We start from the raw sequence: 17,421 nt of genomic DNA on the forward strand, positions 1-17,421 counted from the left end.
ATTTCTATGCCACTGAAACCTCCTTATATAGCATTTGGGAGGTATTGGTTGCGTTGCAAACTTGTCCTTCTCTATTGAAGAATAAATGGAAGATTGCTTTTGAATATGTTTAAAGAAAGTTTTATTTCTATGCCACTGAAATCTCCTTATATAGCATTTGGGAGGTATTGATTGCGTTGCAAACTTTTCCTTCTCTATTGAAGAATAAATGGAAGATTGCTTTTGAATATGTTTTAAGAAAGTTTTATTTCTATGCCACTGAAACCTGCTTATATAGCATTTGGGAGGTATTGATTGCGTTGCAAACTTTTGCGGAATCCAAAGCAGATTATTGCGTCGTTTCTAAATCTTTGGGTCAAATATAAGATTTTGATATTGACGGCCAAGTCAAAATAACTTTTTGTTAGTTTTGCAGAAAAACTAGCTTTGATGATCTCAATGCAAAAGAATATATAGGAATTACTATGTCACCTTCGAGTAAGTAATACTGATGTGGCTTTGATCTCGTAAATAGCAGAGAAAAAAGCGAAAGATACTGAAATGATTCTGGTCACAATAACTGTCAATCTCTCTTACTGTTTCCAAAGGCCCGGTCCTCCTTTTTCGAAAAATGTGTCAGACATGCATTTTGGGTTTATGTCACGGCTCTATGAAAAGCAAAATTATTTATTAGGTACAGAAAACATCATTGATTAAAGACCGATCTTATATTATTTTTCCTTCTAGCATGCTTTATTATTACCAGTACTGATCGGACACTTTAGAATTCATCGATCTTTGGGGCATTTAGAAGATTCTATCGGCTATAAATTCCAAAACAGGGCTTTGCTGCAATTAGCCTTGACGCATCCATCGTATAGGGAAAACTATGGAACTAATCCAGATCATGCTAGGAATTCACTTACCAACTGCGGTATAAGGCAACCACAGTATGGAGATAGAAAAATTCATTACCAGAACATGAGGAAAAGAGGTAAGTTCGCAATACTGCACACTCATTTTCCAGATCTTTTTTATGGTTATGGAGGAGTGCGAAAAACGAGCTTAATTTTCTTATTACGGTATTAGAGATAATTTTCTGATATCTATATTTAGCATTTGTTGAATAGGAAAATATATGCAAGTAGAGTTTGCATATGAAGTAGCCCTTATGTTCCTTATATTAACCCTTATGTTCCTTTGAAGCAGCCCTTATGTACCTTATATTAGACTGCGTGTATCAAATAGAAGTCTGCCATTCACATAATTGATGCTACATTGTGAGGACAGAAAGATGGACATACACGATGGGAGTGACGTACATATGAAGCAAAGGGGAAGAATCTGATAAATTAGGAGGGTACCTTCAATAAACAGTTAAACGAAGGGACAAGTTGAAAACTTTAAAAAAAGCATCAGATATTTCTTTATGCATTTTTGTTATGTTTTTGCGAGCTCGACAATTTTTGGGGAGGGAGAGGGGTTCAAAACCCCTAGCCCTTCTGGATATGCCCCGGCCTCGTATCTCGTTTTTATTTTGCCGCGAAAAACACTTTAATGATTTTTTTATAGATCAGTTTCAAGATACATATTTTGATTAAGCAGTCACTGCCATGGACATCGCAGGTCCAAATTTATCGCCCTCTTCTAACCTTATATGCTGTATGTTTACATTTATTTTTGAATTTTTGCCGCTTTCCTGAACAGTTGGGTAAATTCAAGGTTTTGGCTGTCCACCAATGATACCAATCATTCATAATAATAATATAATGCAAAAACGTAGGCCAGAGCATCTTACAAAGGGCCAACCATTCTTAGAACAAATTTTTGGCAGACAAAAAAAGAAGAATTACTAAAGGTAATTTTGTGCTTCGGTTTCCTAAAGTAATGTTTTTTTTAGGTATAAACACACTCATCCACATAATGGCTCGCTTTGGAAAGCATGAAGCAACTGAATCACGAGTGACTCATAACGAAAGGCTGGAATTTTTGGGTGATGCAGTTGTTGAATTCGTCTCTTCTATTCATCTTTTCTTTATGTTCCCCGACATCGAAGAGGGAGGACTAGCTACATACAGGTAGGCCGGATGAAAAGAAAGAAGCGAACTGTAAGCTCTTAAAAATTTCAATTATGTTTTACTGACGAAGTAAAGAATCAGCTTCAGTTATTTGATTGGCTGTAGAAGTTTGAGGCTTTAAGGTTAGGCATGCCTGAAGTAGTCTAATTCAAAATAATTACAAAACTGGAGGGGGCAGTAGGGCATCCACAATGCTTTAATTATGTCTGGAGATGAATTCACCCTAAATTACAAAGTGAAGCAAAATTTAGAGAAAAACTGCACTTTGCGAAGTTGATGACCGTTTTTGCTTAAAACAAAAAAATCTTCAGGTGTAAAACATGGCAGGCGTTTAAATAGTGTCAATATTAGTTAATCTTCAGGCAGGTCTCCTTGCAATTGTCAGATGAAAAGAAGTGAGATCCTTTGGAAAGAATATCGTAAAGCTTGCTAAGGGAGCCTAACTCTTTCTGTGAAATTAAATCCTAGTTTTAGAATTTTCTAGATTATATCCCTTAGTATTAAAATTTATATTTGAAATGGTAACCACCAGGTCCTTTCATCACATCAAGTTTGCTAGTGACGAGCGTATAAAAATAGTAGTGAGAAATTAAATAGCATGATGCTATATTTTCTAGACATTTTAACCCTTATCATTTGGATGCTAGACTTCTAGCATTCTAGCTCTTAAAGTTCACATGATTTACGAGTTTCACCTTCTTTTAACTAAGCACATTTTGTGGGAACTGTTAGCCACAACATATTAAAAGACAAATTATAAATCAGAGTATATGTTAGCAGGCAATATAGAAAACGTGATTCAGAGCACTTTAAGCAACTAGAAAATTGATGACCCCCTCCCCTCCTGAAAACCAGGCTACAATTGTGTTAAAATAAAAATTAGAAACTCCTTTTGTTTTATAGTTTTATTTAAAGGTATAAGAGAGATTTTCTAAATCTAGAATCTAAACCTTTCTATTCAGCTAGAGCCTTTCTCTTGCCAGCTAAATTAACCTTAAATGGTTTTGCGAGATTTGTTTTTTATAGGTTACATTTAATTATGATGTATCATGCTATTGCTATAAATTAAATTTTTCATAAGAAGAAAACAACGCATTTAATATGTATTTGTCTTTAGTATCTTTTGTCTTTAGTGTCTTTAGTAAAGAATATCAGGCAGGGAATTGGTAGGGAGTTGGAAAAACAACTTGTGGTTCCGTTATTTCATTCCACCTTGATCAGACAGACGACGAAAACTCTATTTGGTTTGGCTCTCCTGCATAGGAAAATTTGTCGTCATTATAGCTGCCAAATATTTGCCTTATAGTTCAATTATTTGAAAAAAACTACGTTTTCTAAAGAGTTAAAGATGCTGAGTCACAAGTTCAAACCTTACAACGTACAGGGATTAGGAGGTGCTGTTGGGGGGCTACCCCCCCCCAAGCCCCTGCTTCTGTATGTGAAAGGGGCTGTGCCCTCCGTAACGCCTCGCTCTTTACGCTAAAGTTTGACTTTCTCACAACTCTTTTTTTAAACAATAAAAACTTTAGCTTAAAGAGCGAGGCGTTGAGGAGGGCACAGCCCCTTTCATATACGGAAGCGGGGGTTTGGGGGGGCGGCAGCCCCCCAACTGCACCTCCTAATCCCTGTACGTTTTAAGGTTCGAACTTGTGACTCAGCATCTTTAACTCTTTAGAAAACGTAGTTTTTTTCAAATAATTTCTGCACGTTTTTGTACAGTTTATAACTTATTATTGCTTGACTAACTGTTAGCTGATCTTTTGAGGAGTTAAAGATGGGGGACGGCCGCCTCCCAAACCCCCCGCTTTTGAAGATTCTTGTGTTAAGGCTTTTAATTCCTGAATACTCAAATCAAATGTACAGTAAGATTTTTATCAGCCGCCCCAGGCCCCATGTTATCAAAGCAGTGGAGACTTACCTGTAACCTGAACGCCGACTTTGATATTTTTCGGGAGACGCTTGTTGAGCCAAAGGATTTAACAGATTGGATTTAAAAAAGAAACTGTGCTTCTTTTTTAAACTTTAAATTCAGTCCATAAAAAATTTCTCTGACGGAGAATCGAACTCAGATCTTTCGCCTGACAGTCAGGAATTGTGACCTCTGTACCACAGAGACATTACATTATTTTTATTCTGTGCGATGTATTTTTGACGCAAGCAAATCCCCACAAAACTTGATATTTGGTTTTTGAAAAACAGGGAAGGAGTGATCGGATTGAGCTGAAATTTTAAGGATAAGCTCCCAGGCCCCAGAAAAGCTTATCCTCTAAATTTCAGCCCGATCAGACAATGTTAAAGGGGGACTGTGGTGGGAAAAGTTAACATGGGCTCTTATAGGAAAACGAGGTTTTTCGTAAATGTAAATTTGGGGGATAATTTTTTCGGTCTGAAAATATCAAAAGGCCCTAACGGGTCGAATTTCGCTTCGAATGAGTCCTCATTCACCTGGATCCGTTGCCAAATGTGGCCTTTGGGCGTGGCTGATAAAAAAAAGAGAAATGACCATTAAGTTGCTCTATTTGTTTTTCGGAAAACAGGGAAGGAGTTATCGGATCGAGATGAAATTTCGAGGATAAGCTTCCGGGCCCGAGGAAAGCTTAACCTCTAAATTTCAGCCCAATCGGACAACATTAAAGGGGGGTTGTGGTCGGAGGGTCGAAACTTCCGGCCCACTTTTACCCATGAAGATAAAGTCGGAGGGGGTGAAATTTTGCACGTTTCTTAGTTGGAGCTTGGGCTACAAAATGCGATCACCGCTGTCGCTCTGCGACCGCTAGGACCGGAAATCGCTTAACATTGTGGTGGGTCGCCTCTTTATAGAGGCACAAGTGTGCCTCCTTGATATTTAGTTGACAGTGGCAACCTTTAGTTTTGGCAAGAAATAAAGACTTTCCAAAAGTTGGTGCTCTTAACATTTCATTTTTATAATTTTGACAAAAAAATGTCAATTTTTTTCAACAATTCGAAAGACTGCTTCGAAAAATATATACTGAAAAATGATTGAATTTCTTTGCAAAAAGGTAAACCTGTGTATTCTTTTCCCATATCTTCTAGAAAGTGAGTAAATGGTCAGTGTTTAAGGTTGGGTTCGAAGAATGTGAGAAATTAATAAGAGCGGACATTCGAGCTGGTCTCTGAAAAAAAAGAAGAAAAAAGCGCCATCTAATGTTACCTAGCCAAATCACTAACCTGTCTATCCCTTTTTAACCTTTACTCTGTGCTATCAATAACAACCAGTAATACACTGCTGCTTTTGAAGCTTTTGTCATAAGACTTCTTTATTCGGTTGACACTTCTGTGGGTCTAGGAGTTTTAATTTCAATTATTGTTAAAGTGTAAAGGTGTATTTCTGTTCATTTTTTCAGTTTCTTTGGTTATGGGAATGAAGATATTCTTGGAAGTAACAAATACGTGCAAGCATAATCTAAATGTACTGCATTTTGCAAGCGTATATACAGACTTCACGTTTGCAATACAAACATAATGGTGCTTTACATTCGTGATGGTGTTTTTTACAGTTTTAATGAAAAGCGGAACTTCTGAAAAATTACCGATTTGATTTATTTATGATTAAAAAACAGAAAAAGAAATGGTTTCTCGCAAAATGGTTTTTGTACTCCAGGGTTTTTTTTTGTACCCCGCCTGAGGGACTCCTGATTCAAATAATTGCTTATGCTATCTTGTATTCACAGAGCTGCAATAGTTCAAAATCAGCATTTGGCAGTGCTGGCCAGGAAAATGGCACTAGATCATTTCATGCTGTATGCTCACGGATCAGATTTGTGCCATGATTTGGAACTCCGCCACGCAATGGCAAATTGTTTTGAAGCGCTTATGGGCGCTCTTTTTCTAGACGGTGGCTGGGAGGTTTGTTATCTTTCGTCTATTTTGTATCGTAGCCAAAACAGCAAGGCGTTTCTCATTTTATAATTTTACAAGAGATGATTTATTTCTTTTATTTATGGCAGGAAAAGTTTTTTTTTAGAACTCAAAATAGAAACAAAAACCTGAACATCATAGTATCTAGGTCGGGGTCGGGCAACCCACGAGCTGTATATAGCCCCTCTTGAACATTTTTGCAGCCCGCAAGATTCATTGCGTTTTTTTCAATATGTAAAGGTAAAAGAAAATAATATGTTAAAACAAACATTATTCATACAAATTATTGTAAATTATTTATGCGTTAATACATTACTTATGTATTTATGCGAAAATAAATTATTTATGTGTCCGTGTATATAAATTTAGCTGTCGAAATTTTGAGAAAAAGGTAACTTGAAATTTTAAACGCCTTCTTGAAACAAGGGAATCAAAAATAGATTTTTAAAACACTTAGTTCACCAAAAAAGAAAATTTACAGTTTGAGAAGTCTGGCACAAATTCGCGCAATTTGGTACAAATCCGGCACAATTTGGCAAAAAACAATTTGTTAGCACTTTTGATTCAACTTGCACCTGCAGACGGTGTTTTTTTTTTCTAAATGTTAATTGACCAAACCCAAAACAAATTCAAACATAACGAACGCTAACCAGCAACCCTAATAACGCTGTGCCAATACCCAAATTGAGATTAATTTGCAAAATCTAAGTCAAAGAATGGAGATACAAATACTGCACTAAGAACATGAATATTTTTTAATAATTTTGTTTTTGATTTGTTTATATATTTGTGTTTAATTTTTAGCGGTAAATGTTTCTTTACAGTGTGCGTTTAGTATCAAATCATTATCTCTTTTATATTCACATGTAAGGATAATAGTATATATAACGACAATAACTAATTACGTTTCAATTTTTCTTTCCATATAACATCTTTAGGGGGTTTGTTCCATGGGAACAAATTTTTAACATGCAGCCCGAGGAGCTATGATCTATTTCAAGATTCATTTACTTAAAACAACTTTCATAGTTTTGGCAAAAACCTCTACTAAAATACGCTATCTCTTACAATACAGGGAAAAAAGAAGAAAAAACTAAGCGTGATTAATGACACTAATATCAAACGGAAAGAAAGAATTGCTGAATCGATTCGTTCTGTATCTTATTGGCTCGAACTTGTTCGTGTGTCGAGTTTTTGCTTTGGGGGCAATCAGAGGAGACAACAACGTACTGTGTTTTTTACTGGCGAGGGGTGACTGTCCAAATTTGCATATGAGATGGAATCTCCGTTCTCTCAGCGTTGGTATTTTCAACGTTGCAGTTGCATACGTGTCATATTTTGGGCCCATTAGGATTTTTGTCGCCCGTTCTTGAACAGCCTCGAGATCGTCACTTAAGTAGTCAATGTTGTGCACCTGTGGTCCCCAAACAGAGCAGGTGTATTCTAGCAGGGGACGTATATAGTAGATATACGCTAGTCGTAACTGATTCACTGGGAAACCTAGTCGTCGGAGTGTAATCAGTGATCGAAAAGCATAGTTGCCCTTTTTCACAAGGTTAGAAATATGGTAGCTGACAGAATAGTCAGTACTGAAAATTACACCAAGAATAATTGCAATTAAAGTTGAACCGTACACAAAATTGTTAGGTTGTCTTTTGACAGTAGTACTCAAATATTTTATTTAATTTCAGTCAGTTGTCCCTACCTCTTATGAGGTAACGCGATTTAAACGCAAACGCCATTGGAAATGTGATTTAAGGAGAAAGGCCCCATAGAGAGATCTGTCTCACTTTCAAGTCATTTTGTGAAAAGTGTTAATATACAGTTTTCGTTTTGAGAATGACTTTGTTTTAATTTTAACTTTAGAATTTCAAAATTTTTGACCGTAGCTGATGCAGAATAACCGGGGGGGGGGGGGGGTAAAAAAAATTCTTTCTTTTTGTAGGTTATAAGCAGTATTATTCACAAAAGTTAAGTACTCTACTGTCTTCCATTTTAAGTCTAGAGTGATAAGTTTGGCTCTATGGAGCCACAGTTTTTCTGAATAGATCTTAGGAACTGAGAAACTAGTACTAACGGTGCTTGTTGCTGCAGAAAATGTCGTGCACCTGTGGTCCCCAAACAGGACACGTGTATTCTAAGGAGTGTTGATGGTAGAAAACTGATGTAAAAACGTATTTGAATTCCAATGATTAGCCGATTTTAATGACAAATTTTAAGGCATGTGGAATCTGTTGTGCTAATCAGTTCTGTGCATTTTAGGTCGAGGAAACCCTATAAAAATGCATGACGGGGTCATGACACTTCCTGTGTTATAAGTCATAAATAAATGCCATTTGGACGTAAAAGAATAAATATTCCAGGTCATGATTGCTTACTTTGTAGGCGCATTTGCAGTAAGACACATAAGCATCTCTCCTGGCACTAAGAGGTTGACAAATTTTCTTGCCACGAAGATATATCTGCAGTCATGCGAGTAACCACGCCGGGTCGAGCTTTCTGGTTTCATGGAATGGTGTCCCTTGCTTGTATGCCATATTCGGGTTAGAAACTCTGCACTTCTAAAAATGCTTACTCAAATATATAATTTCTTTAACGACTTGAAAAAAAATACATAATTTGTAATATTTTTTTTACGTTTTAAAGAGGATATGTAAGAGGTTGGAACCTGAAGTTTGAGCTAGTGCCATATTAAACATCCATTGACGAGAGTATAGCTTTTATTTGTCAGGTCTTTTATAATGATTTGTTGATGATGTTATTAATTTTATTTCTTAACGGTATTTCTTAGGTTGCTGATAGGGTGTTTGCCAAGGTTTTTCACATGGATAACCCACGTCTTTACTCGGTTTGGACAAACCTTCTGCCACACCCTCTTCAAGAGCAAGAGCCACAAGGTGACAGGCATTTGATTAGCTCTTATCCAGTTCTGCAGACGCTCGTGGAATTTGAAGAAGCCACTGGTATTCGGTTTAAGCATATTAGGTTATTAGCCAGAGCCTTCACAGATCGGAGTATTGGTAAGCTAGACGCTTTTCTTTAAATCGAATGTTAAACGCTGTATCCGCTACTAAATCACAAATTTTCTACTCTAAATAAAAATGACAAAAATAAATAAATAAAAATTGAGTGTGTAGTAGAGTCAAGTCTGCTTATCTTTTCTTATCCTATTGATTTGTTTTTAATCTCTGCTTATAACTTTGACTTCTCCTTCAACTGTATACCATATTTAATCCTTGTTTTTCTGTGGTTTCTCTTTCATGAAAAAAGGGACTAGACTTTTGAGTTTTAATAGTCTTGAAAATGAAATAGCTCTGCACTCTGTTGGTCCTGGTTGCTCTTTGAGTGGCTCTTCTACTTGGTGCTTTGTATTGCGGTGATTTGTCTTATCTATAGAAGTGCGTATGCTCCTATCCTGAGATTGTTCTGTTTGAAAATCGTAATATTTTACAGGCTAAAAGGCACATTAATGCACGTTCAGACACGTTGGATTTTGATACAAACCTTCAAGTGTTATGCTGGTGTTTTCAACCTATATTTTTTTTTCTATAATATCCTATAAAGAAGTCCTATAGGATATCCTGTAAGAAAATTTAAAAGTGTTTCGAGCCTTCCAGGAATTCTTGAAAAAAAAATTAAGCGGAAAACATTGGCAAAATCTGCTTAGGAATTTGGCAAAATCTGATGTGTCCAAACTTAGCATACCATAACACAAAATTTAGCCCGTTATACGATCTTAGTATAGGGTGCATGTGCATCATTTTCGAACAATTTCACGGAATTAGGACATACAAATAGGAGGGGTGTGTAAAAAAGAAGCTGCATAGTTAAAAAAAGAAAAGGCAATGTAGAACTTATCACATTTATCATTCGTTCTGAGGAATGGTGCACATGCACGTAATAACAAGCACATTTTCAGTTTTATGGTACTGAAACTAGTTTCCCTATTTTCATTAATGTGGCATTAATGCATACCTGCGTTCGTACCTGTGTTGGCTAATTGTAGACAGAGAAAAGCCAAGACAGATAGTCCAAGTAATTGAGAGCAAATGTTTAAATGGCTGGGGCACGGGTAAATCGCAGGAGTAATGCATGACTCTCTTATTGGACACATACTTGTTTGTTAGTTTTTGGAAAGACATGCCTGCCTAGAGTCTCAGGCATGTTGACCAAGAATTTAAAATTGACATAGGACCGTTGGATTGCCTGGAATGAGAGGCGAACAAGGCACGCCCGCCTTTGGTCTTAAGAAGGTTGACCAAGAATTTAGTATTGACATGGGACCATTATTTGCTTGAAATAACAGGCAATTGTTGAATAACAACCTTTTATCGTTGGCCAATATCAGAATTACTTTAAGCGCTATTCAACATCTACATACTTACATCATGCATCTATATATTTACTTACATCTGCATACATACTCTACATACATCTACTTTCTGAGATTGGGAAAAAGAGAAAATTCATAAGATAGAAAAGCAGAAAGTTTTTGATGGCTTCCGTATCTTGAGTGCGCGATATGTTGCTTGTCCTTTGCCCATTTTAGTTACTTAGTTGTTTGCAACTGTTGAAACTTTGATTGAACGAGTAAACAGATGGCTTTGACAGAATCTTCCCCCTCGGGGAAAACATTTTGGGTAGACGTCTATCCGAAATCGTGTTTTGTTGTGGGAAATTGCGGCAAACAAACAGTTGCTTTAGTTGCTGTTTCTTTGGTGCCTCTACATTCAGATAGGGCTAGCTTGTTGCCAAAGTCTCCCAAGCAAGTATGAATTTTACGTTTAGTCTTCTAGATAGTTTCTTGTGCACATGGGCGTTTCTATGGAAGCAACTATCTCTCTCAGACAAGAAAAAACGAAACATTGTAAAGAAAAAAAAAGTGAAAAGTAGAACATTTCTTCAATAATGGGTATGAAGAAGATTCTCAGACAGTTTTTACGCTTCCCTTCCCCTAAGAGAGACTATGGCTCTTTTATATCCCCCTCCCCCAATCGAAATCACAAATATCTCCATAATAACAGTATTGTTTATAGACCCCGGCGCCGTGCCGATGAGGGAAGACCGGCAGCGGCAAGGCCAAAAACAGCGCGCCGCGCCGCCGGTGCGATCAATGTTGACCGCAAATATTAATGTTTACATCAGTCTTTCTCAAATCACAGCTTAAATTTACAACAGATTCGAGCCTATTCATGAGTTCAAAACTTCACAAGTCGCTGGCTGGAAACTGGTCTTCTTTGTTATTCATCAAGAGAAGTAGAAATCTCGTAGAAACGAAATGGCTGTCGCATTTCAGAACCCTTGCATAATAGTTGAAGTATCTATTAGCTATGTATTCTTAACATAAATAATTATCAAAATTAGTAGTTTTTTCATCGAGCATTAAGCCTTCTTCATACAAAACTTCAAATACCGTATCACAAAATACGTCAGTTATCTGGGTAAAAACTTTGAATATAAGTTTGAACTTAGAAGCTTAATTTTTTTATAATGCCCTTTGCCAATAACTGCTTTGTCACCTTTAAAACAGTTGAAATGGGCGACTTTGATATTGAGAGTTTTTTTTTTGCTCTTTTGGATTCCTAAAAAGCCTTCCTTGTATTAAAAGCGGGTTTTAATAACAATTTAAAAAAAATACATCAAGTAAAACTCACGAAAATCTTGTTAGTTTTTAAATTATCATAGGGGTTGGACAAATATATTGTACGGAGTATTTTTGCTTGGCTTCTTCCTTCTATAATTTACATGTGTTGATTCATATTTCAAAGCATTCAACGTAACCTTGTATGATTCGAATATGTTTCTCAATTATAATCAAACTAAAATGAAAACATTATGACGTTAAAAACTTTTAACTAAAACAGTGAACGTTTAGAAATTTTCCTTAGGGGTATTCTCATTGAATTTCCTTTCTTTTAAGATCGTGGCAACGCGTCACGGGTAAGCTGGTATACTAATGAAAGTCCAAATATTAGTATGTGTAAAAAAAAGGTATATTTCAAAATAGTGAAGAGGGACAAAAATCTAGGGGTCAATTGGTCGTAAAAAATTCCTTCAGTCAAAATTGAAGTCTATTGTAACTGCGGGATGTGGCTATAATTGTCATGAATAAAAATCAACCTATCCACTTTGTGTGGACTGAGGCTGCTTTCAATAAGAAAATTCAAGATATTATTATTTGAATATAATATATTCCCTACCCCCCCCCCCTCTAGACACCACCTTGATAGGATACTGTCTCTGCTTCAAATTAAAAAAAAATAACTTTTTGGCATCCCTACTTTCCAAAAAAAAAGTACTATCACTTAAATATAATAACTCCCTAAGCCCCCAACTCTGGATACCGTCTTGATAGGATACCGTCTCTACTTTAAATTAAAAAAATAGCTCTTTGGCATCCCTGCTTTAAATAAAAAAATTCAAGATATTATCATTTAAATATAATACTTCCCTAACCCCCCCCCTGGATACCATGCACCTTGATAGGGTACCTTCTCTGCTTTAAATTAAAAAAAAAAATTAACTTTTTGGCATCCCTGCTTAAAAAAAAAAAAAATTTGACATACTATCATTTAAATATAATACCTCCCTACCCCCCCCCCTCTGAATACCACTTTGATAGAATACCGTCTCCACTTTAATTTAAAAAAAATAACTCTTTGGCATCCCTGCTTTCAATAAAAAAATCAAGGTACTATCCCATCACTTAAATATAATAACTCCCTATGCCCGCCCCCCCCCCTCTTGATACCATCATCTTGATAGGATACCGTCTCTGCTTTAAATAAAAAAAAAATAATTAACTTATTGGCACCCCTGCTTTCAAAAAAAAATTCGAGGTATTATCATTTAAATATGATAGCTCCCACACCCCCCCCCCCTGTATAACACTTTAATAGGATGCCGTCTCTGCTTTAAATTAAAAAAATAACTTTTTTTAATTCCTGCTTTCTTAAAAAAAACTTTCAAGATATTATCATTTAAATGTAATACCTCCCTACCCTACCCCCCCCCCTCTGGATACCACCTTGCTAAGATACCGTCTCAGCTTTACATTAAAAAATTATTTATTTAATAATTAACTGGGTCACTATATGGTTCAAACAAACACGCGAAATAACGTTAGACAGCTTAGTGTTCCCTTAAAAAAAAACTGAGGGTATGAGTAAAGGGGTACAAATACAACAACAAAAAAGGCGAAATTATTCAGATATACCTCAAACTATTTGAAAACTGAGTCATAGATTCGCCGTGGCATTCAATAAGATCCAAAGAATCTAATTAAAAGAGAGCACACACAAAAGCCAAATTAGGCCAGTAGCCTATGACAAATCGCAAAATACCCAAGACAATGAACAAGTCCCAATGGGGGGCCATGGGTCTATCAAAATATTTCAATGGTTTCCCATGGAATTTGATAGTATTTTCTTCCATCTCCACTTTAAATTAAAAAAAAAAAAAAAAATCTTTTTGGCATCCCTGCTTTCAATATAAAAAATGAGGTATTATAATTAAAAAATGATGACCCCCTATCCCCCCCCCCCAATAGGCAACAATTTACAATTTTTTATGAATTATATTTTTGGGGTAACTTCCGTTTCAATCTTTAATTCCCCAACCTTGTACATAGCTTAGTCTATAGCTAAATTTTGTCTCAGTAGAAGGTTTTTTTTTGGGGGGGGGGGGGGTAAAAATTTTTCAGACAGAAGATTGTATTTTATTTTTAATCTATCAGGCGTTCAACGATTGAGTATTAAACATTAAGAAAATCTCATCTAAAAACAGCAAAAGAAAAAAAATTCTGCAAACTTACAATTCAGCTGTAGAAGCGATCTTTCTGCTATCAATTTCAAAACCAAACTGTAGTGAATGTTGCGTTCTATAATTCTATTCAACTTGAAAATAAAATTCTTGACTACGAGTGATGTAAGGAATTACAATTGGGAAACTGGATTCGAAATGATTTAAACTCATTTCATAAAGACGATACTTTTTTTGTCAACATATGAAGAACTGTGTATATTGCAATATTTCAATGCAATTGCATATTGCATCTGTCATGGTTTTTATGCAAAGTAACAAGAGACGAATATTAACGAACCAGAGAGTAGTGAAGAACTATGGTATGCAAAGTAATATTTGGCAGGGAAAGTCACCTGTGATAAATCGCTAGGGGTGGCACCGTGATTGCGTGATTTTCGGGGAACCAAATTTTTTTTCGGGGTGACGCATAGATTTTCGGGGAAATACTCGAAAATTCGGGGATAGTGCAAGCCCTGCTTGATTTTTAATCAGGAAAATCGAAATACTAAACCACACGAGAAGGAAAAGCTCAGACTTTGCGGTTGACGCAATAAAGAATTGCCGCAAAATTAACTTAAATTCGACCGAACGCCGACGCCTTTTGTGGCGGCGGCGCGCCTACGGCGCGCCGGTGGCGTTCGACTGGACCTCTTGTCGGCGGCGTTCGGTCGATCCGCCGGCGCAGCGCCGGGGTCTAATTGTTTAGAATATTTTGTTCGTACTTTGTGGTTATTGTTAGCTTCAGGTTTACACGAATGATGAAATCCTGTCAGATTCAGTAAGATAAATAGTTGCAGGGATTTGATGTTAGATAAACAATAAAATGTCTCCGGGCCCTTTCCTTCGCTTATTGCAAGAAGAAAATTCAATTGCACTATTTCACAATTCCTAAAAAGAAAGTCTCTTGTCAAACTGCATTCCGTTTTTACAGACCACTCCGTTCTGTTTCTTTCCACACTTCACCCCATTTTTCTTTCTTTAAATGCCAGTTCAGTTCGTTCATACTACTTCTGGCTTCCCAGTTTTTTACTATACAGTGTTGAATAGCATACACTTTTTATATACTAAACTATAAAGTAAATATATATACTGTACTATACAGTTTTTTACTGTATAGTATTGTTTTTTAATGTTCTATATTACTAAAATTGAGACCTCCTATCTGTTTACGGACTCGTGGAAATTTGTTTTAAACTTACTGAACTTGGTGGCAAACTACACCAGTCTCCATATAAGCATGTCTACTCACCCATGGTGGCCTTTACTGTTCGATGTAGTTTTTTTCTGTTTCTTTTATTGTTATTCCGCTTTAATTTTTGTTGCGGGTCGGAAATAAATATCTATATATTCCTAGGTATTAATAACTTAACCCTGGGGTCGAATCAGCGAATGGAGTTCTTGGGAGATACCGTCCTCCAGCTCATTGCTTCAGAGTATCTTTATAAGCATTTTCCTGATCACCACGAAGGCCATTTGTCATTACTTCGTAGTTCGCTGGTAAATAATCGGACCCAGTCAGTAGTCTGTGATGATCTGGGATTGACAAAATATGCGCAGTACAAGATTCCAAAAACTGAGGTGAAAGTCAAAGATAAGGCTGATTTACTTGAATCCTTACTGGGTGCCATTTTTGTTGACCAGGTAAGGTTGCAGCTTTCTCTGTTTTATAGGTCATAATGATTTAAGTATCATAATCATATAACGAGATAATCGTCTAAAAGTAAAGCAACTACATCAGTCTAATCGGATTTGCACCTTTTGGTTAGTCTTGGTAAGTAGATAGTTACATGGTTGCTCGCATCAACACCATCTTTTGAAGCTATCTGCAAGAAATATAATCTCAGTCCATCCGTCACAAACGACATGCATCCTCTATGGAACAGCAGTCTTATTTATACCCAAGTTCAATTTCCAAAGGTCGGCGAATGTTCTTTCAGAGCCTCTTCCCCCAAAGAGGTATATTGAGTTCTTCAAAGCTTCTGTTGCAGCTCTTGAGTTTTTTAACTCTTTGCTTAGGCAGTGCTTTAACACTGCCTTGTGGTATTAATTCATAGGATACGTAACAGTCAATTACAATAGTTGGATATTCGCTTATTCTTCTCTCGAGTAAGAGAATTTGCTACTGTAGAGAGTCTCACGACCTAGGATATTCTCAGAAGCTCAGCTTGTGGGTATCTTTGGCGAAAAATAAAAAAAATATGTGGCGATTCTCCTTTTTGCCATCAGTAATTGTTTATTTTTTTCTCGAGTAAGAGAATTTGCTACTGTAGAGAGTCTCACGACCTAGGATATTCTCAGAAGCTCAGCATGTGGGTATCTTTATCCTCCTACTTTGCTTTATTAGGTCAGCAATTTATTGGGACTACTTGATAGCAAGTAGTCTAGGAAATGCATTTTAATTAATGTTTTATTCTTGTTAGCACAATTTTGTTTTCAGAAGCGTTAAGTAGGAAAAAATTATGTATAGTTAACTACTAATTGATAATTAGTAGTTAATTTGTTGAATTAGTGGTAAAATATATAGTTAATTGATAATTTATATGTTTCAGAGTTTATATAAAATCCTGAAATCTAAATAAAAACTTTGCCGACATTAATATGCTCACTACTATGTTGGTGCGTACGCATTGTTTCATTTCATGGGAACCTACTAGTTCCAACATAAACTAGAGAATAGCCAGGTTAAATTGAAAATATTAGAAAATAGACACTTTTTCTAGAAATACCGACGTTTCTGAGAGAAGGAAGGGGAGAGGGGCGTGGAAGCAGACGATAGATAGCCTCTCCCACTGTGTAAATATCTGGTCATGTTCTTCCATATTTTTTTTTTTTTTTTATAATCTGATTAGTCAAAATTCTAGCTGTCATTCGCTTTCAGTAAAGACCTATCTGTTACAATACGAATAAAAGTTTCAGCTGTAACAGGTTGCTCTTTATTCCGGACGGTCTCTGTGCGTTTTGAATTTATATTTGTTTTTTTTTCAGTTGATAAGGAAGTCTTCAAATAATACATATTTGAAAAGGCATGTAGTTCTTCTTTAAAGCACATGTTTAACTTAATCGTAAAGATAGAATAAGGTTAAGTTCTATTATCGAAATGGCTATCACAAGCAACCAACGGAGAACTCGTATTTCTTGTCAAATAAATCAAAAAAGAAAAAAAATGTTATTGGAATACAAATAAAAAGTAAAAAAAAAAAAAAAAATGCACCCACTCAGAAGGAACAAAGGAGCTCAAAACGTATGTAAATTAAAATCATTATGAAAGAACAGGGTGTAAAAGGGGTAATACCGGACTTCATATTTAGGATGGTTTCTATTCCCTTTTAGTTTCAATTCACTTGCATAGTAAAGACTTGATTCAGTCGTCAAGTTAGACGTACTTTTTGCTTGATGCTCGGACCCATGTTTCTTAAAAAAAAAGGGACGAACCCAAAATAAAAGGCAAGATGTTCTAAGACAGCGATTCAACGAAATAATATATTACTTAGTTGCTAAAAAAACCTGGTGGGAATGGGATACTATGGCTGTAGCATACACAGCTTAAACGTAGGTAAAATTGTTAATGTGTCCAAAGATATTTTCTTTGTCACAAGATATATCAGTCAGGAAGTTCTTGTCCCAGTCCCTGCTTTCCACCCAGCCTTAAATCATGTTGTCAATATTCCTTGCTGCGTTTGTA

The 17,421-nt window shown here is 36.1% G+C and overlaps 1 protein-coding gene across 2 annotated transcripts in view; it reads left to right on the forward strand.

Moving 5' to 3' along the window:
* Window positions 1-17,421, forward strand: part of drosha (ribonuclease 3 drosha) — a 73,963-nt gene that overhangs the window by 49,159 nt on the left and 7,383 nt on the right. For both annotated transcript variants that reach the window (XM_089102823.1, XM_089102822.1), the window contains exons 6-10: window positions 727-973; window positions 1,880-2,057; window positions 5,750-5,924; window positions 8,728-8,956; window positions 15,094-15,380. In XM_089102823.1, coding sequence (XP_088958949.1) covers window positions 727-973; window positions 1,880-2,057; window positions 5,750-5,924; window positions 8,728-8,956; window positions 15,094-15,380 — 1,116 coding nt within the window. The remainder of the gene's footprint in view (window positions 1-726; window positions 974-1,879; window positions 2,058-5,749; window positions 5,925-8,727; window positions 8,957-15,093; window positions 15,381-17,421) is intronic.

The sequence above is a fragment of the Artemia sp. Qi Xiang Cuo genome, chromosome 16, assembly GCF_049724085.1.
Source record: "Artemia sp. Qi Xiang Cuo chromosome 16, ASM4972408v1, whole genome shotgun sequence".
Taxonomy (NCBI): Eukaryota; Metazoa; Arthropoda; class Branchiopoda; order Anostraca; family Artemiidae; genus Artemia; species Artemia sp. Qi Xiang Cuo.